Source organism: Phacochoerus africanus, chromosome 10 (assembly GCF_016906955.1).
Source record: "Phacochoerus africanus isolate WHEZ1 chromosome 10, ROS_Pafr_v1, whole genome shotgun sequence".
Lineage (NCBI taxonomy): Eukaryota > Metazoa > Chordata > Mammalia > Artiodactyla > Suidae > Phacochoerus > Phacochoerus africanus.
In genome coordinates this window covers 129,912,338-129,939,902 of record NC_062553.1, presented here as the reverse complement: position 1 = coordinate 129,939,902, position 27,565 = coordinate 129,912,338, and the positions used below count along the sequence as shown (strand labels likewise).

Genomic DNA, 27,565 nt, shown 5'->3' with positions numbered 1-27,565 from the left:
TTTGGAATTTAAAAAAATATTTGACTCTTTGACTTCTCTTTGGTGTTGCTCAACCTTGCTTTGCTGATCTCAAGAGAAGAATGCTCGAAATCATGTTTCACTTTTTTTCCCCATACACTCCTGGGAAATCTAGGGCTACCTCCTTTATCAGCCTGTGCAAATAAACATACTAATAAATGCATCAGGGAAGTCAATAAAACATTAATTGGTTTTCCTCAGTGTTTCTCATTGCCAAATACAAAATTAGGTGCTTAAAGAACAGCATTAAACCTTTGAAGCCGCTTAAGTACCTGTCTGTGCCTCAGTAAGGCACCAACTAGACTTTTGTGGCCCAGAGGGGCTGGGCTTCCCTAAGCACCAAATCTGCTACCAGGAAGTAACACCATTTAATGGGGAGCGTCTGATCCAAGAGTAATATAGGTAAAACGGAGCAGTCATGGAAAGATGCAGTTTTCAATTCATTGTTTGAATTTGTGGTGTATTTAAATCTACAAGTGAATAAAATGCATGGTATGTGTGCATGTATAGGTAGGTCAGCTATTTACAGATAGGTTATGTGTAGAAAATGAAAATACCCATAGATTAGCCCTTTGGAGGCTTTTGAACAGCTGTTTCCTCTTCCTGTGTTCCTGCAACGGCTTTGAGGATGGAGGTAAATCATACAAGGTATGTACACAGTCACACCCATAGCATGTGCATTCTGGTCACACATTTAACGAGAGAAGAAGTGTGAGGCATGTAAATCAACCCAGGGGTCAAAGAACTGACCTTACCTGTGACTAATGGCATGAGGAATTAGCCCTGGCGTGCTTAGTAACATGCCGATGTGCTGAGTGCTATGTTCAGCCTTGGTGATAATAAGGTTATCTACCCTCCGAGATGATTAAAAGGAGAAACAACAGCCCTTTCTGACCTTCAAAAATGAAAGGACAAGTTCTGTTACAGAACACACACACACACACACACACACACACTTTTGTTGGTCTTATTCACTTTCAGACGTGTGCCTACCCAATGACAAAATGTGGCCATAAGATGGGATATAACATGTGAATTTTTTCTACACATAAAAATAGCAAAACCAGCCACTCACAGACGGTGCACACGTAGAGAATATACTGGAATACCACGACCAGCTACAGGGTCTGCACAACATATTGTTCACATATTAGTACAGCAGAGAGAAATATATTAGAAATGCAGTCATTGTTAGCATATTTCCTTCTTGGGTTTTCAGGCCCTGTTGACCTTTCTCAACCTCAGGAAAAGGTATTTCCAGATGCCCTTAAGTCAAGAATTAGTCTCTCCTCCCCTCTAGGGTTTGAGGAGCATGACTGTAATACCGCAATCTCCCAATGGGCCAACATCATCTTAAGACATGATGGAAAGCGTGATGAAGAATAATTCACTCAAGGATGCGGTGAAAATAAATGCTAATAAGTCTACACTGAAATTAAGAGATACTGAGAAACATGGGTACGCCTCTTCTGCTCACTTAATAGTTTGCTCTGTGCATAATATAAAAGCAATATGAATAAGAAAAAAATCTTTAACTGCTCAAAAGTTTTGCTGAAGAATACTTTAATTTTTAAAGGAACAAAGAGTTAATGCTAGCAGCAATGTCCAAAAACAAGCTATCCTTTTCACCCCAAAGTAAGCAGATGACACCCCACATCTTGAGCTCTCTAACCAAAGTAGGGTTTCGCCCCCCCCTTTAATTCTCCTTAACACGCTTGAATCAGAGGGACCCTCTTGTCATGATTATCGCACGACATAATCTCTTGTCATGATGATGAACCATGCCGGTTGTTCATCAGTGTGTTTTCTGAAGTGTCAACCATGTGATTTTTATTCCAGCCAAACGATTTTGAGCTTGGACCCCAAGGGCTACTCAAAGAGTTAGTATTCAGAACGCCCCTCCGGAACTTCGTTTTCTGTAAGGCAGTATTTGAGGCCCCTTTGGATATGATGACTCATGTTTTAGTCATTTTGCTTTTGAGAACCCCCCCCCCCCATTTTTTTTTTTTTTCATGGCTAAGGCTGGTAATCCTCCAGGCAGAGTTAATGGAATGCCCCAGGTTAGATGTCCAGGAAGCATAATTACCATACTTTTAACCCTCCTTTCCATCACGTTTCTGGTTGGACCTGTCTTGAGTTTTAAGCTAGCAAGATTCTTGGGGATTCCTTTGGGCTTGGCTGGTGTGAAAACACAGCTGTTAACCATAAAATCCAATGCTCACTAGTGCTGTACCTTTTTATGGAGCTCCTAAACAAGGTTCTCCAGCAAGAAAGCAGAAATCATGCCTTTGCTTATGTTATGCTATGAGTTACAGTCAGTCTTCATGGAGCAAACCATAATTGGATAATGGTGTGCCTATAATAGATGCACTTGCTGGTATAACTGCCTCTTTTTGGCACATTATTGCTTGGCTTTAATTTCATTATCAACAGTCTTTATTCTCATGGTGAGTATCTGAGATATCTGGGTCTTAAAAAAAACACCACCAAACTTGTGAATAACATCTGGTTGCACGGTTCTGGCTTCTGCGATCATTTCACCAAGGCCCATGGTTATTTACATGTCCTTTGTAATTGTCATGACCTTGACTTACCTAATAGCCAACAGTCATTTTCAGGGTTTTGTTGTTGTTGTTGTTGTTGTCTATCTACACATATATACAGATGTGTTGGATTTACTTCGAGAGAGGTTATTTGGTTGTGGCAAGTGAGTAGTTTAGCTGGTGAATGTTCACAGTTAAAAGTAGCTGTAATGAACTCTGGCAGATGTCACTGATTGTAAGAGAGAATTTTTCCACCTCAATCCATCTTCATTTTTGTCCTTGGTCACTGCAAATCAAGTTTATTTTATTTCTGCAGCCAAGGAGAATTCCCCCCCCCCCCCAAGAGTAGGGTAAAGTTCAGGAAGATCTGTTCCAGTATGTACAAGATTATTTTTTTTCCCTTTTGCAAAAAATGTCTAAAATGTTGTAGACGTCAAGCCCATGTGTCTGCGCAGATGACATTTATAATTACTCGTGGTGTCAGGATTTCACTAGGAAGGGTAGCGTTACAAGGATGGGCGGGAGATTCAGCCTATCACCTGCCAATTGCCAGGTGCCAGCAGCTGACCCACCTTTGGAGAGATTCATCCCAAAGGGCCACACACGGAAGAAAAGAACAGTGCTAACAGAAAACGAGATGCTCAGATGGGAATACAAAGTAGCACACACGGAGGCAGATGTGGGCGAGACTTCTGATTTACTGTGTAGACCAAACAAGGGTGGAGGCAAGATGGTCATCTGTCTAAGAGTCTGCTGAGTTCACTGTATCATTATCACAGAGGAAAATTCACAGGCTTCATTTCTCAAATACCGCTTAGGACGACACTGGAGAGAGGAGGCAGTGTCATCTCCACGGCAGCATTGTAGACGATGAGTTCAGTCAGACAGGCAGAGGCCCACACAAAGGTACAGGTGCCCAGTTATCAGAAAAAAACCCATATAGCCATATGCAAACCTTATCCTAATGTATTTTTCTTATTATTGATTCTTAAAAAGTAGACAAGGGGTGTGGTGAATTATACAGGACCAGCGGTGGACACTTTTTTTAAACACTTGCACAGGATGTAGGAAGAAGAGAAGACAATTTCTCTCATTTTGGCAGCAAGATGATAAAGTGGATACAACAAAGGCCCAATAGTGGACACTAACGGCATACTCACGTATGTGCTCTGTAGAAAATGTGAAAAGTTGCGTCATGTTCTAGTCTTCATGTGGCAACATACAGGTATTTCTGAATGACAGAAACTCGCAGAGATGTGAGGAAGTACGTTAGAACAGGAACCACGAAAGCGTAAGACTCTGGGATACAACCCAAAGATGCTTTCCTCATCTGCTTTTTACTTTAAGATGACAAGCTCTTATTAAGAATTTGGTTCCAAAACCCAAGGGATACGTTACATGTGCATATTCAGTCCACTTTATTTCAGTGAGGGTATTGAACTGATAATCTGGAGAACAACCGTATCCAAAAATAATAATGATAACCATCCTAAAGGTTAAAAATCATCAAAAATCAAATTATATTCGATATAGCGGAACTTGGTCGAGGTAGGAAAACACAGTAATATTTTTCACAAATATTTCATTTTGGATGCCAACAAAAAGGTCTCTGGTTAACTTGGACCTGACACAATGTTCCACTTCCCCCACTGATCCAAAAGGCAGAGCTTAATTAGGACTTTCCTGTATATAAAGCAGTTGGTCTGTGGCATTGGGGCCATAATCCAGAAAGCCATAACTAGAAAAGCACTGAAGATAAAGAAATACATGACAGCTGCAGTGGTCACATTTTTCTGGTCGTCATAAAAATAGAAAAACCAATATTTAAATGAAAAATTCTAGAATTCCCCAGGTAAGCCATATAGCATCTTCACCTTTTCAATATTTAGGTGTTATAACTCATCTTTTGTTATAACTCATCTCTCTTTAAAATCAATATTTAAATGAAAAATTCTAGAATTCCCCAGGTAAGCCATATAGCATCATCACCTTTTAAATATTTAGGTGTTATATAAGTAAATACGGCTTCCTTGTATTTTTTACTTAATCAAATATTTCCTCCATTTATTGCAACAACTAAATGGCATTCAAGGCACCAAAACAGAACGAAAAGAAATTAAGGACCAAAAGAGCGTTCAGCCCAATTTGTATCTTGCAGGTGAGGAGGTTCAAAGAGTCTGCCATGTAAATTGTCTTGCAATTTCATTTGTTGAGTGAACCTAAGGAAACACAAATGATGTCTGGAATTTGTCTGCTGTGTCAGGGGTCCAAGTGAAAGAACATTTTCTAGGCGAGGTTTTATCGCGAGAGTCCTTATGGTATCATGATGCAGGAACCCTGCTGTCTTGACTAGGCTCCTGTCTTATTTCTCCATTTGATGATCTATTTCTGTGACTGTTTTTCAAAGCTGTTCCTTCTATAGGGCTCAGTGATTGGGAGGAAAACTTTTGTAACATTTTGGGACAATCTTTAGAGTGCGGTGAAGATCGATGAGTAGAAAAAAAAAATTCAAGATTTAGAAGTAAAGGGGAGTTCCAGTCCCAGAGAAAATCCAAGTTACTCCATCACACATTGTTTTAATTTGAGGGGGCACCACTACAACACCAAATTTCGATTTCATTTAATTAATTAATTAATTAATTAATTTTTCTTGTCTTCTTAGGGCTGCACCTGGAGCATATGGAAGGTCCCAGGCTAGGGGTTGAATTGGAGCTGCAGCTGAGGCCTACACCACAGCCACAACAATGCAGGATCCGAGCCGCATCTGAGCTGGCCGCAATGCCTGATCCTTAACCCACTAAGTGAGGCCAAGGATTGAACCTGCATCCTCATGGATACTAGTTGGGTTCTTAACCCACTGAGCCACAATGGAGCTCTTATCAGTGTATTTTCCATGTGTGACAAATGCCTACAACTGCCTTCAGCCTCCGCTTCCTTTCACTATTTATAAATCATGTGGTTACTCCAAACTCATGAAAACAAATACGATCACCAGATGCTGAATTCTTCCTTTTCTCCCAGTTTAATGCAGGAACAGTCTGTTCTAGCCAGTTCAGAGCAGAGGGTGACCTGGGGCCCTCCCATCTGGAGTGGGTGCCACTGACAGCTGCGGCTGTGTACACAGGGTGTTTCCCTGTGTGTACACAGCACCTATGCCAGACTGTGAGGGACATGGCGGGGAGGTGACATCCTGGCAAGGGCATCTCTCCTACAGAAGGGAAACGGGCACCGCGACAAATGGGTATTTCAGGCCAAGGGAGAGTTTTAGACTGAATGCATTAATAATAATTTGATGGCTAATTTAATGGTAATTTCTACTTTTGATACCCTTCTTAATAGAGGCCAGTTGGTAAGAAACTGAAACATGGGCTTTATGAAAAAATCCATTCGAAGTTCCAAGCCTAGCACCTGTCCTGGCCCTCCTCTGGCTCTGAGAATGCCGCGCCTGTGGTTTGTGTCTGCACCCTTCACGGACAGTCCAATTGCTTCGAAAGAAATCCATGGCTGGTTCTTAATTTGTTATGTCAGGTGTAGCTGTGGTGTGCATGTTTAGGTATGATTTCCCCATTTGTTGAGAATCTGCAAAAGAGAATTGAAATAAATAATAATAATAATAAAGAAAAAGCCGACACAGAAATTGTGAATTTACTGCACCCATGGCATTTCGGAGAGAGAGAGAGAATATATGGCTGGACCCTCTTTTCTGGCTCACCCAGGGCAATGGGTTTAGAGAAGGCAGCTTAAGCCCCTCCAGCCTCTAACCGTGATTATCTAAAAGCAAGGTACAAACCAGCAACATCCCTACAGCAAGACGAGGAGCCAAGCCTCTGCAGAGCTCTTGCTCCTTGCCCCTCTTCCCTGCTACCCAGACTCAGGTCATTGCTGGTCATCCCAGCCCCGGGCCCCGCATGACACTCGTGGGCCCCAGGACTCACTCCCCTTATGGGGCAGGTGAGGGCTCAGCTATGCTCTCAAGCACCTCAGTCCACGCAAAGCTCACACGGTGTTTTAGACAGGTGGCTCCTTTTATTGGGTTTGAATGTGAGATACGATGGTATTTCTCTTAAAGCCAATAGGCTTGCAGAGGTTACCTCGGTACCACAGATTAGACTTCAACGATTAGACGATACGAGTCTACAAACAGAAGCAGTGAGGAAGCTTGTGTTCTATTTGACTCCATTTTCTCCTAGAAGCCACCAAACTAAATCAAACCAAAGGGGAAAAAAAAAAAACCTGCATCCTGTTTAAACACCTTGTTTTTGTGACTTAGGAGTCTTGTTTGTTTCAACACAGGGAAAAAAAAAAAAAAGAGTTTGGTAATCGACTATTTATAAGTCCTTACCAGAATCGTAATGGTCTTGGTAGAATGTTATTGGAAAACAAACAACTTAAAGTTTAGTTTTATCAATAATTCGATGACTCTTTCTCAGAATTCCGTCACATGTACTTCCTCCAGGGTAAGGAAATATGAATTTAATCTAATCACAGTCACAGAGATGACTTTTGCCTTCAGTGCAGGAAAATGGATATCTATATAACCCATGTTTTATTGTGGGTATTAATTTTTTCCTAATAGAACTCTCTTACATTTATCGATAGCTATAACAAGGTTTATAAAAAGGGTTCTCTGCCGATGTTTACAAATATTCTTTCCTATTGGGCATTTTAAGCATTTAAATGCTTTAATTTAATATCCTCTTGCTGAGGAATGAGTCATATTTCAATTTTTTACATGTTATCCGCTCATCACCTACTTCAAGTTGTCTGATAATAGCATTCTTACCGCAGCAGTCTAGAAAGTAGAGCGGTGCTTTTGCTATTTTTCATGTAAAGCAGGGATTTTAATGGAAATACCACAGTGTGATAAACGGAGGCAGTGATACAAAATGACACACGTATAGTGATGTTACTTCTATCAGCAACATCATATTAAAAAACCCAGTGACTATTATTTCCTCCTAATTAAGGTCATAAAACTCCAGGGAGGCTTGCTTCTTTTCTTTCTTTCAAATTGAAATGATGTTTTATTGATGAAGCCCCAATCAAAGGAAACTACCGTTCTTAAGAGCAATTTCCTAGAGTTCATCGCTGCTTTCGCGTCCTGGTCTCTCGGAAAAAACTAAGGAAGCTTTGAGACCCACCAACGGACACCTAGGAAGACCCCAAATGTACGCAAGCGCTTCCGTACATGTTCCTTTCAATCTAACACAGAAGAAGGAGCAGGGCGAACACAGCAGTTGGGGCGTCGGAAGTTCTGCAGCATGGACTGGAAAACACTGTGCTGCCTGCCTTTGAGCTTTTTGTTTGAAGACGCATCCGAGGAGATGGATCTCCGGCTCTGGCTGTTTTGAGCCTTGATTAATTTCTCGTGTTCCCTGATCTGTCTTTGCAAATGGTTCTGGATGGCGATGCCCAGGGACTCCGGGTCCAGGGAAGCGCCGTACACCTCCCAGGTCATGCCCTGCTCGTCCCACACCACATCCCGGACACGCTTGGACTGTTTCAACTGCAGCTTGGACTCGGCACCAAGCTGCTTCTTCTTCTCTCCTGGAGTGAGTCCCACCTGGGCGGCCGCCGCTGTCACGTTTAACTTTTGCTCCTTGAGGAATTCGCTGACCCGGCTGCCCCGGCGGGGGCTGGCTTTGACAGAGCGAGAAGGGGTCCTCTTGCCAGAACCTGGGCTGGAGTCCCCCATGGCATCAGATGGCAGGCTGAGGCTGGCGGCTATCTTGGTCTGTCTGTTGTCTTCCACGGTGACCTCCTGGCTTTTTCTAACCGGGGAGGGTGTAGGACTGGAGGCTGGCACTGCCCCTCTGCTTTCTTGAGACTTGGGATGGAGCAGTAGGGTTTTGGCTTCTGCCTTTGCCCTTGCGTCCAGGATATCGAGGCCAGGAGGTTCTTCTTTTACTATCTGAGGAGATGCAAGCCTCTTCTCTCTTGTATCCCCTTTACCAGCAAGATCCAAGCTTTCAGACTGGTCAGCTTTGCTGGCAGGGCCACAGGAGCTGGAGAATTTGCAGTCTGGGTCGGTTTTGTGGCCCTTGTTGGTTTCCGCTGCAAACTCAGATGGCTTCATTTCAAATTTCCCAAGACTTGTTTCAGCCTGATGTCCTGCACCGAGAGAAATCTGGTCACTGGGGCTGGCTTTCAGGGAGGTAGACTGGGTACCCAAAAGCTGTCTGGAGGCGGGCTCTTCCCTCGCTGGGGTCATGCGTGCTGACCTCCCGTCTTCTTTACATGCATCCTGAGCCACGCTGACTGATGAGGTTTTAGGGACCCCACCCAGTGGGCTCACTGATTTACTTTCCAAAGCTGCCGACACAGCTGCAGCAGCCTGGATGTGCACCTCTGGCATGATGCCCGGCCCCCGGGAGGCTAGGGTGTGGTCCGACAGCTCCATGGTGTGGCTTATGCTGCTGCTGCTGCTCTCGTGGCAAACCACACGCAGCTGCTCTTGTGGTTCGAACCGCTCCGGAGCCGGAGTTTCCTTTAAGAATGCAGTGAGGATGCTGGGGCTGGTGGACACGGATCTGCTCTCCACACTGGCCACCGCCTGCACTTCCGCATCCTGCCGAGCCCTGGTGGGAACGTCCTCGGTCTCATTTTCGGCTTGGTTGGTCATGGTACTTGCTTCTTTGAACATTGACCCCTGGAGCGGTGCTGGCAGCGGCGCCTTCTCTGGGTCTGGAGGCAACGTCGACTCTTGGCCAGGGAGGTGAGATGGTTGAGGTGTCCCCGAAGTCACGGCCTGGGTGTCTGAGGTGGCGGCAGAGGGCTGTTTGTCCCCTGAACATCCATCTTCTCTCGCTGGAGGGTCTTGCCTTGTCTGGGAATCACAAAGGGCTCGCTGCCTTTCCCTTTCAGGTCCACCTATAGGAGTGGAGGCAAGACTGGGTGCCCTGGCTGCTGTATTTGCAGCGGGCACCACCATTCCCTGGATTGTTTCTCGAGAAGGGAAATCACAGGGCATTGGATCTTTGCTGTTGCCACAGATGCCCCCCACGGGACAGTTCGACTTCTCAGGTTTCTCCCCATCTGAAGTTCTCTGTGATTTCACCAGGGTATCTTCAGGTCCTGATGGGGGGCTGGTGTTGGGCTGGTGCCCTGGGATGGCCGGGTGGGTGTGCCCATCGCCTGGCATTGTAAAGGCTGTGTGCATAAGAAGATCCCTTCCTGCCTCAGAACACGGGGCTGGTGCTGTGGGCTCCTGGCTCCCTGGCAGCTGGGTATTGCCAGGGGAGTTGAGTGTGGGAGAGGCTTTCCCCACCTCACTGACAGTGCCCAGAGAAGACCTGGCTGGCCGGGGGGTCTCATGCTCACTGGCCTGCATCAGAGCCACAGCAGCCGGCCTGGGGCTCAGGTCTGCTTCTTCAGGAGGGCTGGAAAGGCCATTGGTGTTCTTACACAGGAGGGCCGGTCGAGGCTGGGATGAGGCAGCTTGTGCCTCTCCTGGATCCTCTTCTTTTCCAGAAGCCGCGATCAGAGATGTTTTAGCTGATCTCAGGGGATCAGGTACAGTCCCCATGGAACTGCAGGGCGGGAAACCTCAGGCTCTGCCCTGAGCAGCGCTCCCGCTGGGAAGTAGTCGCAGCTCAGAGTGAAGGTGCCGTTAATGGGCGAGTCTTTTGAAGGATCTGTCTGTGAATCAAGGAAACAGTACCATTAATACAGCACAGGAGTTAAGGATTGAAACGATACCAGATTGTCATTTGTATATGATCTTAACAAGCATAGGAAATCTTTGCTTCCCATATCTGTTCATATAAAAATAGATCTTGGGAAGAAAGATTTTAGAAAAATGGTTCTAATGATACAAGTATTATTTTGATATGCAGGTTTTGCTTGTGTCCCATTCCTGTCTAGCAGATAGGTGTATAATGCATTTACTTAGGCCCTTCAGAACTGCCTCAGAACTCATTTGTGTAATCTGATTCACCAAATACCAGAGAATCCTCTAAAGCTTCTGTAATCAAATCAATAACTATTGAAATAGGCCTGAACAGATATGTGGAATAGAGTTTCTGGAAAGAGATCCAGACATAAGTGAGGATTTAATATATGACAAGAGAGACGTTTTAATTGAGTGGCAAAAGGATGGCTTATTTAATATAATGGGCCGGTAAACTGTTCATTTATCCAGAAGAAAAGAAAACTAGATCTTTTTCTCACACCAATTCAAAATAAATCTACTCAATAGTTTGTAATAACCTATATGTGAACAAAGAATGGATATATTTATATGTATAACTGATTCACTTTGCTGTCCATCTAAAAACAAATCTTAGACGGATTTAGACAGATTAAAGGTTAAAATGTAAAACAGGCAATTAAATAAAAGATCCTGTTAAAGGAGTTAACCTTCAAAATATAAAAAATCTCATTCATACAACTTTATACCAAAAAAAAAAAAAAAGAACCCAATTAAAAAATGGCCAGGGAGTTCCCATCGTGGCGCAGTGGAAATGAATCTGACTAGGAAACATGAGGATGCGGGTTCAATCCCTGGCCTTTCTCAGAGGGTTAAGGATCCGGCATTGCTGTGGGCTGTGGTGTAGGTCACAGATGCAGCTTAGATCTGGCGTTGCTGTGGCTATGATGTAGGCCAGCAGCAACAGCTCCTATTAGACCCCTAGCCTGGGACTCTTCATATGCCACAGGTGCAGCCCTCAAAAGACAAAAGACAAAAAAAGAAAAAGAAAAAAAAAAAGAAAAGAAAAAGGTCGGAAGATCTAAACAGACATTTCTCCAAAGAAGACAGACCAAAAAGCACAGGAAAAGATGCTCTACATCACAATTGTTAGAGAAATGCAAATCGAAGCTACCTCACACCAGTCGGAATGGCCATCATCAAAAAGCTATGGAGATCGGTATGGAGATACCTCAGAAATCTATACATAGAACTACCATATGACCCAGCAAACCCACTCTTGGGCATATATCCGGACAAAACTTTCCTTGAAAAAGACACATGCACCCAAGTGTTCATTGCAGCTCTATTCACAATAGCCAAGACATGGAAACAACCCAAATGTCTAATCAACAAATGATTGGATTAGGAAGATGTGGTACATATACACAATGGAATACTACTCAGCCATCAAAAAGAATGAAATCATGCCATTTGCAGCAACATGGATGGAACTAGAGACTCTCATCCTGAGTGAAGTAAGTCAGAAAGAGAAAGACAAATACTATATGATATCACTTGTATCTGGAATCTAATATAAGGCACAAATGAACCTTTCCACAGAAAAGAAAATCCTGGACTTAGCGAATAGACTTGTGGTTGCCAAGGGGGAGGGGGAGGGTGTGGGGTGGATTGGGAGCTTGAGGTTAATAGATGCAGATTATTACCAGGTATCTTTTTTTAATTTATTTTTATTTTTTTCCCATTATAGCTGGTTTACAGTGTTCTGTCTACAGTCTACTGTACAGCAAGTTGACCCAGTCACACATACATGTATACATTCTTTTTTCTCACATTGTCAGGCTCCATCATAAGTGACTAGATGTAGTTCCCAGTGCGACACAGCAGGCTCTCCTTGCTTATCCATTGCTAAGGCAATAGTTTGCATCTATTAACTCCAAATTCCCAGTCAGTCCCTTTTATTCCCGCCCCCTCCCCCTTGGCAACCACAAGTCTGTTCTCCATGTCCATGATTTTCTTTTCTGTGGGAAAGTTCATTTGTGCCATATTCAGGTATCTTTATATATAAACTTTTTTTTTTTTTTTTGCTTCTCAGGGCTGCACCCGTGGCATACAGATGTTCCCAGGCTAGGGGTCAAATCAGAGCTGAAGCTGCCGGCCTACACCAAAGCCACAGCAATGGCTGTGACCTACACCACAGCCCACGGCAAGCCTGGATCCTTAACCCACTGAGCGAGGCCAGGGATCGAACCTGCAACCTCATGGTTCCTAGTCGGATTTGTTTCCACTGAACCACTGCAGAAATACCCATAAACATTTTTAGAAAGGATAACCAGATTCCATGTGCGCTAGATAAAGCAATGGTTCAGAAATGAGCAGATAACTGTTTTAATATTTTACCTCTATCACTCATAGGTCTTGCAACCTTATGGTCAGTACTTATTCTCTCTGCACCTCAAATTAACTCATTGGCAAAATGAATTATATAATTTCTAATGACTCTCCCAGCGCCAAAGTTCAAAGATCCTACCTCTTTGCAAGTGATGGGTAGGATACCACATGGCACAATCTTAACTCAGGTTCGAGGGTCAAAGAAAGGCAAAAGTGAATCTAGTTGGGCCCAGATTTTGAAAATAAATAATTTCATATCACGGTTCAATGTTATCTGGCTGATCTAGCATGTGAACTCTAACGATAAATCCAAGTCATCTTCTTCCCCAAACCAGCTCTCCCTCCTAACTTCATTTTTTGTATTCATGGGTTAAATATTTTCCCATCATGGGTCCCGACGGCTTTCTGTTCACTCCCCCAGGTTTATGTTCCATGTCTTCCTCTCTGGAGTTTTCTGTTGCAATGACGTGCTGTCCTGCAAACCCGTCTCTCCTCTCCCTCTTTTGCATCTGTCTTTATAAAACCTTTATAAAACCCACTTTCTGGACTCCTCATCCTCAAAAGCCTACGCACTCTTCAAAGCCCCACTTAAACTCCATATACTTTCTGAAGGCTTCTGAGCCCTTTCGAGTCATAAAATCTCTCTCTGTTTTAAAAAATCCTGCAGCTATGGTCATCTGTGTCTTCTGTATTGTGCTTTTAATGTATCATTTTTATACTGTTGTTACTTGTCTAAATGTCTCATTTCTCCAAAAACACTTCAGGCCCCAGGAAGGAAGGGGACAAGCTTTTTGAGTCTTTTCTGTTCACTCCACAGGACATAGTGCAGGGGCTTGTACATAAAAAGGAGTTAATTGATCCCATTTCCCTCCAAAATGGCCATTCTTAAGTCCTGCCAAACTTCAAAATAATAATAAAATTTTAACCCATGGCATTAAAACACAATGTAAAAGAGTACTATTTTCGGAAGCAAGAAAATGGTCGTAGTTTCTTTACAAGACTTTATGTATCTATAATTCAACTTTATTTTTTATTTATTTATTTATTTATTTATTTATTTATTTATTGCTTTTTGGGGCTGCACCGAGGCCTATGGAGGTTCCCAGGCTAGGGGTCAAATAGGAGCTGTAGCTGCTGGCCGATGCCACAGCCACAGCAACTAGAGATCCGAGCCGTGTCTGCTCTACACCACTGCTTATGGCAACACTGGATCCTTAACCTACTGAGCAAGGCCAGGGATCGAACCTGCGTCCTCATGGATGCTAGTCAGATTCGTTAACCGCTGAGCCATGATGGGAACTCCTCTAAAATCCAACTTTAGACAATTAAAAACAAGGACATTAGACACGCGCTATGAAAAGCAGACACTCAGGAGGACAGAACATCTCTTGTGCTCTAAGGCTGGAGCCAAGAAGCCTGACTTGCCAGAGAGGCCTCTTACATGTGAACAGCTCAAAGTCCAGCAACCGTACATTGAAAGACTTAGAAGGAGGTCCCGTCGTGGCGCAGTGGTTAACGAATCCGACTAGGAACCATGAGGTTGCGGGTTCGGTCCCTGCCCTTGCTCAGTGGGTTAACGATCCGGCGTTGCCGTGAGCTGTGGTGTAGGTTGCAGATGCGGCTCGGATCCCGCGTTGCTGTGGCTCTGGCGTAGGCCGGTGGCTACAGTTCCGATTCCACCCCTAGCCTGGGAACCTCCATGTGCCGCAGGAGCGGCCCAAGAAATAGCAACAACAACAACAAAAAAGACAAAAGACAAAAAAAAAAAAAGAAAGACTTAGAAAAGATGAGGGGCTTTATGAAACTCTCAGAAGTCACTGGAATTTACCCCCATATCCCACAGAGAGCTGACTATACTCATTTACCTTTGAAAGTGTGTCGCTTTGTTAACAGAGGTTAAATTATCCATCAATTCAAGAATCAAGAAGTAAAGCCTCGATTGCTTGGCTCCCACCTGTAATCTGAAATCCCTTGATTCATGGGTAGATGGGAAACCAACACTTCTTGCAATCATACGTGCTACTGCAATTATCACAGTGTTTCCACGAACCCAGGAGAGGCTGCCTAGGCTCAGAAACAACTCTCCTTTCTCATCTGCGCCCTCCTCCCCAACCAAATAGGGGAAATCTACAGTCTCTAATAGGTTAGACAAATAGTCTTTTAAAAAATGTAATGACTTGGTGGATTAGAGTGACGAGGAAAAGTCTTTAAAATCAAAGGAGGTGATGTAATAACCTCTAAACGTGAGGATGTGAACGGGTGGCCCACAGGCTGAACGAATTCCTTCTTGGGGTCTGTGCCCGAGTCCTGCGTGGTTTTCCCTTCCCTTCCCTCCCTCTCCCTTTCTCTTCTCCCCCCCTTCCCCTTTCCCTTCCATTTCTTTTCTTTCCTTTTTCTTTGAATTGAAAAGATCTTTCATAAAAACCCACATTTCTCTCTCCTTGCTTCTCTTTAAAAAACAAAACAACGTAATCTCAGAAAGTATGCATTTCCAGATAGCAACATTAGGTGGCGCTGATAAGGACCATCGGACTGTCCCTCTTGAGGCAGAGATGCTCCAGACTACAGACCACCCATCCCTTACCCCGCCAGCTTCGCTCCTTGAAGCTACTTATCTGGGCTTCTATGGGCAGCTCAGTTTGAGAGCTGTTGTTTTCGGTCTTTTTAGGGCCACACCTGCGGCATATGGAAGTTCCCAGGCAAGCGGCTGAATCACAGCTGTAGCTGCCGGCCTACACCACAGCCACAGCAACTCGGATTCGAGAGGCATCGGCGACCCACACCAGAGCTCACAGCAACGCTGGATCCTTAACCCACTTTGCAAGGCCAGGGATCAAATCTGTGTCCTCATACCAGAGGACACCAGCCGGATACCAGCCGGGTTTGTTACCGCTGAGCCACGTCGGGAACTTTGATAGCTTTGTTCTAAGACCAATGCCACAGCAGACTCCCCAGCCTAATTTTCAGTCTTGGGGGGCAGTCTGGCTCTGTGTTTAAGACCATGGACCCTGGGGGAAGAATTCCTGCTTTGGAATATGTTTCACTACCTACCTCTCTAGCTTTGTGTGCTTGGGCAAGGGACTTAACCTCTGAGGACCTCAGGTTAATCCATAAATTGAGGCTAAAAATAATAGTACAGCCTCATTGGGATGTTGTGGGGAATAGACTTAAGGCTTGGAACCTTAAGCTAAGTGTCTTAGTTCGTGTTAATCACCTTAGAAGCATTAGCCTCTTTAAAAACCTCAATATTTAAGCTCTGGTCTGTGTTAAAGAAAAAATTATTCTGACACTGGTTAAAATGATAAGGGAGACTTTATTCAGGACTCTTGCCATGGGGTCAAGTCTACGGCGGGAGGAGAGAAAGACTGAGCTGAGCTTCAAATGCAACAAGAACGGATAGGGATGTAGGAGCAGGTGTGTGTGTGTGTCTGTGTGTGTGTGTGTGAGTGTGTGTGTGTGTGTGTTGGGGGGTGGTCAGTAGATGGACAATCATTAAGGAGAGACATCAAGGGTAGGGGGGATTATTGCTGAAGGCAAGTCAGCGAATCGGCGATCACCCGGGGATGGTGAAGCAGCTGGAATTCCCTTGGATATTGAGAATGATCAGGTATTACTGGTGGGAGGATGGCCTCTAAGCTGGCTTAGCAGGATTCTTGCCAAAGCTGGACTCTGTGAGGACAAACCTGGGGGCCCAAGACGGAGGCCCAATGAGGAGGTGGGCTCAGAGGAGCCTGAGTAAAGCTTGGTTGAGGAAGGAGTCCTTGTCATCTCATCAGCACCAGCATGTACGGATTTTCTCATGAGACTCTCTGGAGCACTAGGACTCCTTTCTGAATTGGGCATGAATTGCATAGAAGCGAATGGTACCTCTAAGTGAGTCTGTCTTTAAGTCTGATGAGAACTGGACTCTTGAATGTGGGTCCTTTTGGTGCTTTTGCCTTTGAAATTGTGAGCAAAGATTCAAAGCCTTGTTGCAGCAACGTGGCAAGCCTGCAGGGTAAACATGCTCAACTTTTGCAGGGAAGGAAACTGAAGCCCAGAGATTCAGGGACCTACTCAAGGCGGAATATGTCTACTTCCTGTTGAGCTGAATTCTAATGAATGGTAATGCCTTGGGCTCGTCTATGTGGCTTCTTGATTATCTCTAACTCTGGAAGGAAACGGAAAAAAAGTATCTATCTTCAAAGGAGAGGGAACCTTCTTTTTGTAAGCGGTTTGCAACTTAGCAGCAGCCTGGAAGGTACCAAGACGACCACAGTGGCATTCGTAACAGGTCACTTGATGAAAAGCCCAGCTTGTTGAAAGCTGACACCACCCCTGTTCATGAAGGAAATAGTGGGTTCCACTACTCTGCCACACTGCCTATTTTCATAACAGACACCCACGCTTAATAACACAAGCAGCAGGGAAACGTCAGCCCTTTGTGACTTGCTTCAAAGCTGCGCTGGTGGGAAGAGCATTCGACAGAAAGAATGGAGAGCAGCTTGGCAGCCCTGGCCCAGCGAGATGCTGATAATACTTGGGGTTATGGTGATAAGCCTGTGGGCAGCAGTTACCTTTCCCCACTTCAGGACGGCCGCTCTACCAGGACAAGGGCTCCAGGGTGCACTAGGAAAGCATTATAGGGACCTTGGTGTCCCGAGTTCCACCCATCTGACAGCAGCTTTCCACCCTCAGATGGATGATACATGGACCCTTCGAGAACAGTGAGTCGAGAGGTCAGAGACTATTAATCCTCAAGAAAACCGTAAAAAAAAAAATATATCCTCTGGCATCCTACTCAATCTGATTTTATTTGCTCTCTTTCATCGGGAAGCTTTGCCTAGATCATTTGCATTCTGAACCAGCAGATCCTGCCAGCACACAGTTTTAAGGAGAGGTGATTCAATCCCAGGAAACACCCACAGGCTAGGAAAAGCAGTTCCTTCTGTCTTTAAAAAATCATCCCCTCACACTAATGAGCTGCCTCAAATGCACTCTTCAAAGATACCAGCTGAAAAACTGGTTCTTCCCTGCGAACTGCATCTAAAGGAAATCAGGAGACAGGGCAGGAGACGCTGTGTTACAATGGCTACTTTAATAAAGGCTCAGGAGGAAGGTGCTGCAGCCCCTGCCTATTCATTTCTTCTTTTGTTCCCCAGTGTTTTGGAAAAACAAATGCATGGCTTGTTATCTCACTAAATTCCATGGTAAGTAAGCAGGGCTGGACAAAACCCAAGCAGTGAAAAAAAAAAGTGGGGGCTTGAAGAAGCATCAAGACCCCCCAATAAATCCTCCTTCTTCTGTCAAATACAATTTGAACAGACAGCCTGTAAATTCACAACACATTAGAATCACACAGTAAGGTGAGCGCCTATTGCTTTCTCTGTCCCAACTACTGTTCTTTATATGGACTTATTTAACCCTCAGAACAACTCCAAGAGGGTGCTCTGACTCTGAGTTCCACTTTGCAGAGCTGGGAACTGAGGCAAAGTCATGCAAGCAGGCAGTGGGAGAAGCCAGATTTCCATCCCAATCAGCTGGCTCCAGAGTCCAAGCTGTCAACCAATTTTACCCTGGGGAGAGACAGGCATTTTTTTTTTCTGTTGGCAAACTCAATCACCTGGGCAAGATGCATCATCAGATAAGGAGGGAAACCAAAGAACATTCGGAAAACACCTCCGTGAAACCATTTTACTCGTTCAAGCTGATAGAGGCAGACGAGGCAACACAGGGGTTCCTGCTCTTCGGAGTGATTAATCCAATCTGGATGTTTTAAGGGCACAGAGTTTTCTGAGAAGCGGAGGAAGACAATGGACTCGCTCTAGAAACACACCTGTGCACACACACGTCCATGGTTGCAGATCATTTTAGGAGTTTCATGTCTGGAAACCTCTCTGCGTGTGACTGTCCCTTTGTCTAAGGCATCAGAAAAACGTCACAAAGTGGAATTTACCTGCGGCAGAGAGTTGTTATGGAGCTTAAGCGAAATCAGTTAAATACTCTGCATAGGCTTAGAAAATAACAGCTACCCAATCAGGAATTATTATTACTTAAAACACATTATTTTGGCATCCTTTACCCAAGAAGGCAGAAACGACGCAATCTATTTCTAGAGAGCCCATCTTAAAAGTTCCAACACTTAAATAAGTTTACTCTATGTTTTCCCAAACCCCCCGCCCAAAGACTATTATTGGAGGAAGAAGGTTTTAGCTAACCTGAAAAGAAACACAATAATGAGCTGTATTCTTTTTAGATCATGCGGGAAATATGACCTCTGGGTACTTTCTAAGCAAAATCAAGACTCAGGTTTTAGTAACCTTCCAAAATTAACCTTTCAATAGCGCCCCTTTCCTACCCATAGAGAGAATTCATAGCTAAAGATCACAGTTACTCTTTCATAAAAAATGCCTTAAAATAGGTACTTTAAAACGTAAACTCTTCTGGGGAAGAGATGATTAAAATATTTAAATTCTGCCTTTTTTTTTTAACCTTCCCTAATCAAGCTCTTATCATGTCCTTGGTTCGCCTGATATTCTGATATTCAAATCTGAATGTTTTCCTCTTTCTCTCACAATTCAGCTTTGAAGGACCTCAATTCCAAGCTTATTTTAATTGGAAAGAGAGGCAACAAGATCTTAGGGCTAAATGGTAGTTAAACAACAAGCTATAAGAAATAAACCTACCAGTTCTGCATCCGCATTTTTTTTTTTTGACATTTGCATTTTAAACCCCTGTGTGGGATAGGTTCAAAGCCTGGCGTGCACCCCAATGTTCTGCGAGATCTATTTAGCAGCCCTCAGCCTTGCAAATCGGGAGTCTTGTCCTTGTTTCTCCCTAACCTTGCAGTTCCACTGTCTTTTTTTTTTTTTTTTTTTTTCCTGGTTGCTGCACGTCCCCCACACACGCCAGGGGCTTCTCATTAAAAGCGGGCCTGGGCTCCATGCCCTCGCCTCCCGGCAACGTGCCTCCCCAGGCGTGGCCCGCGGGGCGCTGGGCGCTGTGCAAGGTCCCTAGTGGGCAGCGGGAGGCAAGCCTCCCAGGGATTTCTGCTTTTAGCTCAAGTGGGACACCAGCAAGAAGTCTCTCGTCCGGTCCCCACCCCGGGGCCTTTCAGCCGTGGGCAGTGGTGGCAGCGTTTGCAGGGACGAACATAGAAGCCAAGAGGGCGCTGAGCACGGAAACGGTCAGTCTGGGCTGAGCTGCGCTGCGCCCTTCTGTGCTGGGAAGGAAGAGCCTGGGGTCCGAGAGAATCTCTGGACTGTTTCTTTGCCGAGGGGTTTGGTCTGAGTTGTGATTAAAAAAAGAGACAGGTAGCGTTCCTGTCGTGGCTCAGTGGTTAATGAATCCGATTAGGAACCATGAGGGTGTGGGTTTGATCCCTGGCCTCGCCCAGTGGGTTAAGGATCCCGCATTGCCATGAGCTGTGGTGTAGGTCGAAGACGCGGGTTGGATCTGGCGTGGCTGTGGTGTAGACTGGAGGCAACACCTCTGATTTGACCCCTAACCTGGGAACCTCCATATGCCACAGGTGTGGCCCTAGAAAAGACAAAAAAAAAAAAAGACTCAAACCACCTGTTTCTCTCCCACTTTCCATAGTACAGGTGGGTTTTGTTTCTTCTACAACCTTTATCTTGTATTGAAATTAATGATTTACAGGAACTGTGAGCTCCTCAAAAACATCAATTTATCTCATTTATATTTGGATCTGGTCTAAAAGTACAGTTAGGCCTCCCTGAGGTACTTAAGATTTTTGATTTTTGCCCTTCAGTGGATTTCAGCCTATTTAAGGAGACAAGACAAAGTCAATCTGAAACTACACATGAGCAAGCTGGAATATGATTAAGTGACTAATGCTGTGGTAATAAACCACACTTTCTAGAAGTTTAAGTTGGGGGAGAGGCCCATAGTTCTTATTCAACTGACACTTCCTGGTACGATTCCTCTGAAGGCTGGAAAAAATTACTTAGGTTAAATCTAAAGAAAACTGGGCATTGGCAATTCAGAGAAAGTGAAGCAAGTAAGGGTTTATTTTTTATTTATTTGTCTTTTTAGGGCTGCACCTGTGGCATATGGAGGTTCCCAGGCTCGGGGTCCAATCAGAGCTGTAGCTGCCGACCTACACCACAGCTCACGGCAGCGCTGGATCCTTAACCCACCGGGTGGGGCCGGGAATTGAACCTGACTCCTCATGGATGGTAGTTGACTTCATTAACCACTGAGCCATGACAGGAACTCCCAGAGCTTTTTTTTTTTTTTTTTTTTTTTAAGATCTTTGATTAAAAATAAAATAATCCCTTAAGTCATCCTGAGACAATTAAAAAGTGCTGTTAACATCCATTCATTCATTTAATAAGCTGAGTGCCTTCTTCGTGCCGGATATTCAGGATCCAAATATAAACAAGACACATTCATGTTTCTGAGGCGCTCACAGTTCCTGTAAATCATTAATTTCAATACAAAATAAAGGCTGTAGAAGAAACAAAACCCACATGCACTATGGAAGCACGGAGGACTCGTTTTATTTGGCACGGGCCTTAAGTCACAGAGTCAAGGATCCTCAGCAGTGTAGGATGTATTAATACATTCCGGAGGGTGTGGACATTTGTCTGGGGCAGATTTTGTCACTTGGTACTCCTGACATGTGGGACCAGATAACTATGCAGGGAGAGAAAGACACACGGACTGTCCTGTGTGCTGTAGGGTGTTTGGCAGCCTCTGTGGCCTCTCTACCCACTAGATCGTGGCACCTCCACCTCCCAGGGGTGACACTTGAGAATGTTCCCAGACATTGCCGAACGCCTCCTGGGAGGCAAGACTGTCCCCATGTGAGAACCACTGATCTAGGGGACGAATGTGTTCACCTTGGATAGAAAAAAGCCTCTCTAGGATTTCCTACCGTGGCGCAGTGGTTAATGAATCCAACTAGGAACCATGAGGTTGCAGGTTCGATCCCTGGCCTCACTCAGTGGGTTAAGGATCTGGCGTTGCTGTGAGCTGTGGTGTAGGTTGCAGACGTGGCTCGGATCCCGCGTGGCTGTGGCTCTGGTGTAGGCTGGTGGCTACAGCTCTGGTTAGACCCCTAGCCTGGGAATGTCCATATGCTGCAGGAGCGGCCCTAGAAAAGGCAAAAAGCCAAAAAAAAAAAGAAAGAAACTTCTTTAGAGTGAATACCTGTGAGTTGATGTGACAGCCTTTGAACTTAACTCCAGCTACACATGAATTCATGGTGCAGTTTTCTGCTGTATTTTACAGGTGTTTTTCATATTTTACTGGTGAAAATGCAAATTAGCACAACTTTTATAGAGACCAATTTGGCACTTTTGTCTAGAATACAAGGTCAAGTGCACTTTGATTCAACAATTTCACCTTAGGAACTAACCTCATGAGTAGAATAAATAAAGGTACTAATTGATATATGCACAAGGTTATTCACTGCATGAAATAAAAGATTAGAAGCAATCCAAAGGTCTCTTAACAGGAGTTCCGATCATGGCTCAGCGGTTAGTGAACCTGAATAGCATCCATGAGGATGCGGGTTCGATCCCTGGCCTTTCTCAGTGAATTAAGGATCTGGCGTTGCTGTGAGCTGTGGTATAGGTCACAGATGTGGCTCGGATCCCACGTTGCTGTGACTCTGGTGTAGGCCGGTGGCTACAGCTCTGACTGGACCCCTAGCCTGGGAACCTCCATATGCCGCTGGTATGTCCCTAAAAAGACAAAGAAGATCAAAAAAAAAAAAAAAGTCTCTTAACAAGGAATAGGTTAGTTATAAAAATTGTGGCATTTCCATATAATGGTATATCAGCAGCCAGACTGACTAAGGATGAAACTCTTTATGGATTGATATGAAATAGCCTTCCAAATATATTGTTAAGGGAAACAACAGATAAAACAAAACACATTTTTAAAACTATCATTTAAAAAAAAAAAACCCTAAGATACAGAGTGCTATGTTTACTATGGTACCCACTGTATGAAAAAGGGAAAAATGAGTATCTTTTGCCTGTATAGACATAAAGTATCTCTGCAAAGGATAAGTAGGAAATTACTGTCAGTGAAGGAGACCTGGCTGCCTGGGGACAGGATGGCTGGAAGATTTTTCATGCTATAACCTTTGGTACTTTTAAAATTTTAAACTCTATGAATGTATTACCTATACAGAATTAACTAAAAATTTAAAAGCTAATGCTCCCTCCCTCGGCAGAACAGAATACCCTGAAGCTTTTCCATCAGTAGAAAAGATGTGTTTTTTCTCATCTGTCCTTGTGCATTCTTTCCATCTGCTCTTTGCCCTGCAAGGAGATCAGCGTGGAATACAACGAGTTAAAAAGAAATCATAATTTCCTTATCCACCTTGGTTATCTTCAAGCTCCAAGCTGGGCAGTGTAATTATTTTTCGGAGTCAACAGCTGAGAAGTGCTTTTTAAAGCAATGTCTGTTGGGCACAAAATAAAGTTTACTTAAGTTTCTTTTCCCAGACTCTCTGACTCCTGTTTATCAGTTGATTTTTTTTCCCTCCTTTCCTATTCTTGGGAGCTTGAGTAGATGGTCCTCAAATTATATACCTCTCACACAGTAAATCCAAGATGACCTAAAGCCAAACTCTAGGAAGCTGGGTCAAAACATCAATGAAAATGATGAAGAAACAGTTATTTTTTTGTTTATATTTTGAGAATTGACTACATGTTAAGATATCAAGTTTAGAGCACAGATTTTAATGGCCAGTTATCAAATCCACCTCTTCGGTCACTACAACCAGGCTGAATTGGCTTCATCATGTCTCATAACAGTGAAATATCATCTACTTGGTCTCACTGAGCCAGTTCTGAAAACATCCCCTCTGCCTGCTGTTCATGTTGTCTTTCTAAAACCTAGACGATATCACTTCTTTGTGCAAAACATTTTTAATGGTTCCCCATGACCTATAAAATAAGGTACATGCTCCTTAGCACAGTTAAAAAAAAATGTCCTTTATGCTCTGATCCATTTCTCCTTAACAGTGGTATCCGCCGTCATCATTTGTCAGACCTCGTATGTTTACTTTTCTTCCAAGCTTCAAAGAAGGGTATTATCTTCATTTTACAGACAAGAAAACTGGGGCTCAGAGAAATCCAGCTCACCAAAGTGGCACATTCAGTAAGTGGCATGGTGGGAATTCAAATCCAGGTGAGTCTGATCCCAAATTCTCTTGTCTCCAAGAGCACAAAATAAGAGGTAAGATGAATTCGTGATGTATATACATAAAATAAAAGATAGCAAGAGGGGTACATTTGCAAAGCATTTTGGAAAGATAATGTCTTCCTAGGATCTTTTCTGATCTCATCAACCCAAAGCAATGATCCCATCTCTCATCTCTTGTCGTAGCATGCACAGCAGTGGCACTTTGTACATTCTGCCCCATCCTTTGCTCTCCAGGCAGAGAACACAACGAGTGCAAAGGCAGATCTTGGGGGGAAGAGTGCAGAGCTCAGCGTGGCAGCTGGAGCTGAGCAGGAGGCAGGGCAGTGAAATCAGATAGAGGGATCAGGCAGGGCTTCTGCAGGGCTTTGCCCATGGGTGACCTTCTTGAGTAGGTCCCTTGAGACCAGCCTATGGTTAAATTGCCAGTCCGCTGACTTTCACTCTCTCTCCATTCTGAAGCTTGCTTCTAATTTTACTTCTGGGAACTAAGCCTGAGGAAGTAAACCAAATGGCTAATAAGTGTGAACAACGAAGTTCACGGGCGGGTTATACAGCAGAAGGTCTCTAAATAACCTCTGCCCAGCGAATGAGCTTTATTCACAGCATAGGCTTTACTGGGGAGGTCCATGACTCATGCAACTTTAGCAGCTGGTAGCACCCCCCGCGCTCTGCTTGGCCTGCTTGGTTCTGCTCCTGTCACTTAGGTTGCATGAAAACCAAGAGTCAGTGGCTCTTTCTGCATTTGTTCATGCCAGTTGCCCTTGCTGTTGTCATCACATAATTTGACTAAACCTCTGTTGCATAAAAAGGATTAAACTTGAGTGCAAAAGTGTTTTTGTTTCTTGGAAACTAAGTTGAATGCTTTGGTAAGACTTGGCAAAGATGGGTTACTGGGAAAAAAAAAAGGAGCTATTGGATTAGGAATGGGTGAGACGGTTATGAAAGGGGAAAATAACATTTAATACTTATATTCTTAATTAGGAATGTTTTCCCTCACTCTAACAAAATGAAGTAGAAAAATATTGAAAGTCTATTATAGGTTTAAGAAAGAGGATACAAAACTCAAACTAGTGGTTTTAATCTCAAAGAAAATATCTACTCTGTATCAAAACGCTAGTAAATTCAAATATTAAGTTGGAAGGAAATTCTTAAGTTATATGTATCATTTTCATACTTCCTCATTTTCTCTAATTTTTGATCATTTGTATCAATAAGTTTTGATGCTACCGGCTGCATGAAATTATCTAATATAATATGGAGAGACAGTATATATGTAGAAAAATATTAGTAAGAAATGTATACAATATTAGTCAATATATGGAAGGATGATGGGTGATTTTTAATTTTATTTATTTATTTATTTTGCTTTTTAGGGCCGCACCTGTGGCCTATGAAAATTCCCCGGCTAGGGGTCCTATCAGAGCTACAGCTGCTGGCCTATGCCACAGCTACAGCCACGTGGGATCCAAGCCACATCTGTGACCTACACCATAGCTCACGGCAATGCCGGATCCTCAACTCACAGAGCAAGGCCAGGGACCAAACCCATGTCCTTATGGATCCTAGTCAGATTTGTTTCTGCTGCTCCACAGCAGGACCTCCTGATTTTTAAAGCTTTATTCTTTTGTACTTTTAAAACCCTGTAAACAAAGTCTTATCTCAACTGGGCAAAATGTGCCAAAAAACATAAAGAAGAAGAAGAATGGAGAAACAGGATCACTGCCAATCAGACTCTATACCCCTGAGGTTTCCTTGTTGATAACCCATGTTAAAACCTTGGATTCCCCATTGGTGTACGAATGGGGAGGATGCTTCTCTCTACCATTGTACTTTTAGATCTTGTTTTATCTTGATGCACCCTCCAGGGTTTCAGACATTACACCAGCTCTTTATTTTGTCTAAGCCCGTTCTGCACGTGAGCCCCAAGTAGACAATCAGACTCTACTAGATACCTGGGGAGGACTCTGGGGTTAAACCTGCCCATTTGAGGTAGTCTTCTGTGTTGCTACGTTAGGAGATTCATAGCCATCCTCCCCTGGAGGCAGGTGATGGCTCTGGGTCAAAAGCATTTACCCTACTTTCCTGGGAGCTGCTTATCACTGCTCCTCATCAGCTCTCAACATTCTTTCCTATCTGGGCTCCAGTCAGTCTCTGGCTTCTGGTTCAAGCCATTTAGATGCCGCAGTCATTTCTCCTTTGCGTCTTATTTTAGAAAGTATTACCTGCTCTTTCTGTTTTTTAATGTCTAAAAGCCCTACATGAATTTGACTCAGACCTTGAATGATAGAAAAGATTTCAGCAATACAGAGGGGCGGAATTCAGAGGAATCCACAAAAAGAAAGATGCAGACAGAGGGAAAATATAGCAATTATTCAAGCAAGAGTGGGCTGTCCTGCACATTTAAACATAATGTACTCATAGGCAGGGGTACCACGAAAAACGTTTATCAGGTTGTACACAGCTTCATGTACTTGACTTATCAGCTGGGGTGCTATTTGTAAAACAACTAATACTGGTATATAGTTACAGAAATGTGGCTGTTGGAAGCGGAAAGCTAAGTCAGGTGAGACTGGAACGCCTTAATGGCTTTGTTAGCACATTTGGAATTTGGGGTTTTTTCAGTAGGAAGCTACTAGAGTTTTTCCAACAGGCTAGTGAGGCAATTAGAAAGTTTACAAAGGAAGCAGATTTCAAGTTGCGCTCACTAGGAGATAAGAATCTACAGGTAGGGAGAGCAGTTACAATGGTATTGCCACCTAACAGGTGGGGAGAAGTCCATCAATATTGCTAGTGTAATGAATATAAGGAGAAAAGGGATAGGAAAACTATGGCAGAGGTGACATTGGCAGCATGTAATGACTGGTGATGTGGGCAGCAAGGCTAGGGAAAGAATGCAGGGTGATTCCAAGTTTTCAAATCAGAGTGATGGGGAGGATGGTGGTGAAGTTGACACGATGATTCAAGGTCAGGGACCAAGGCTGGACTGGAAGACTCTCAATGGGTGGCTGTGCCAGGGGTGGGTGAACAGCACGAATGAGGGGACTTTAGTACCCTTCCACTGTCCTCTCTGTCTGTGCCCCTTCACTCACTCCAAATAAACATATAATCCAGTAAAAGCAGTGCATTAAGTATGCAGCCTTCCTTTCATTACATCACTCCTGCAGTTTTCTTTTATGTGGAGATTCTGGAGACACTACTAAGGTACCCAAGTGGTGTGAGAGGTGGGAACAGAAGGCTTACAACCAGTTGTGTGCTGGAGCTGACTCATAGCTGATCTCTGTAACCAGTAACATCATGTAGCTTCACACTGACCATGGTGGGAATATTTACACCACAGCAACTGGCCAACTACAAATCCAGGAGGCATTATCTCCCAGAGATCCAGTTGTTCAATTTTTAGACCTCTCTTGAGAAACTGGTTATGAACATTAAAAAAAATAGTGAAGATTTAGGTAAGCTCTTGAATGTTTATAAGGCAAAGTTTAAGAATATCAGTTGGAAGGTGCAAAGGGGGGAAGCGTATAATTTCGAGGTATGCTTGATATACATGCTATCAAGGCTCAAGGAAGGTGGGATGGCAGAATTTATTCCCACTTAGAAGAGATCTCTAAACATCTCTGTTAGTTATTGGTTCCTTGAGGGAAATTTTTTCTTCTGATTTTTAAGACAATATTTAATACTCTGGTACAAATTATGTTTTTCAAAGACGACCATTGTAGGTAGATCCTGCTGCTTCTCTTTCTTGTGGCAATGGTCCTGCTGGATTTCCTCTACAAATTTGGTTAATGACTCAAACTGAGCA

General features: G+C 43.8%; 1 protein-coding gene across 5 annotated transcripts in view; it reads right to left on the bottom strand.

Annotated features, from left to right (window-relative positions):
* Positions 1 to 6,557: 6,557 nt before the first annotated feature.
* Positions 6,558 to 27,565, bottom strand: part of GPRIN3 (GPRIN family member 3) — an 87,053-nt gene continuing 66,045 nt past the window's right edge. For all 5 annotated transcript variants that reach the window (XM_047798698.1, XM_047798701.1, XM_047798699.1 and 2 more), the window contains one exon: positions 6,558 to 10,199. In XM_047798698.1, the coding sequence (XP_047654654.1) occupies positions 7,759 to 10,086 (2,328 nt within the window). In that variant the 5' untranslated portion in view covers positions 10,087 to 10,199 and the 3' untranslated portion in view covers positions 6,558 to 7,758. The remainder of the gene's footprint in view (positions 10,200 to 27,565) is intronic.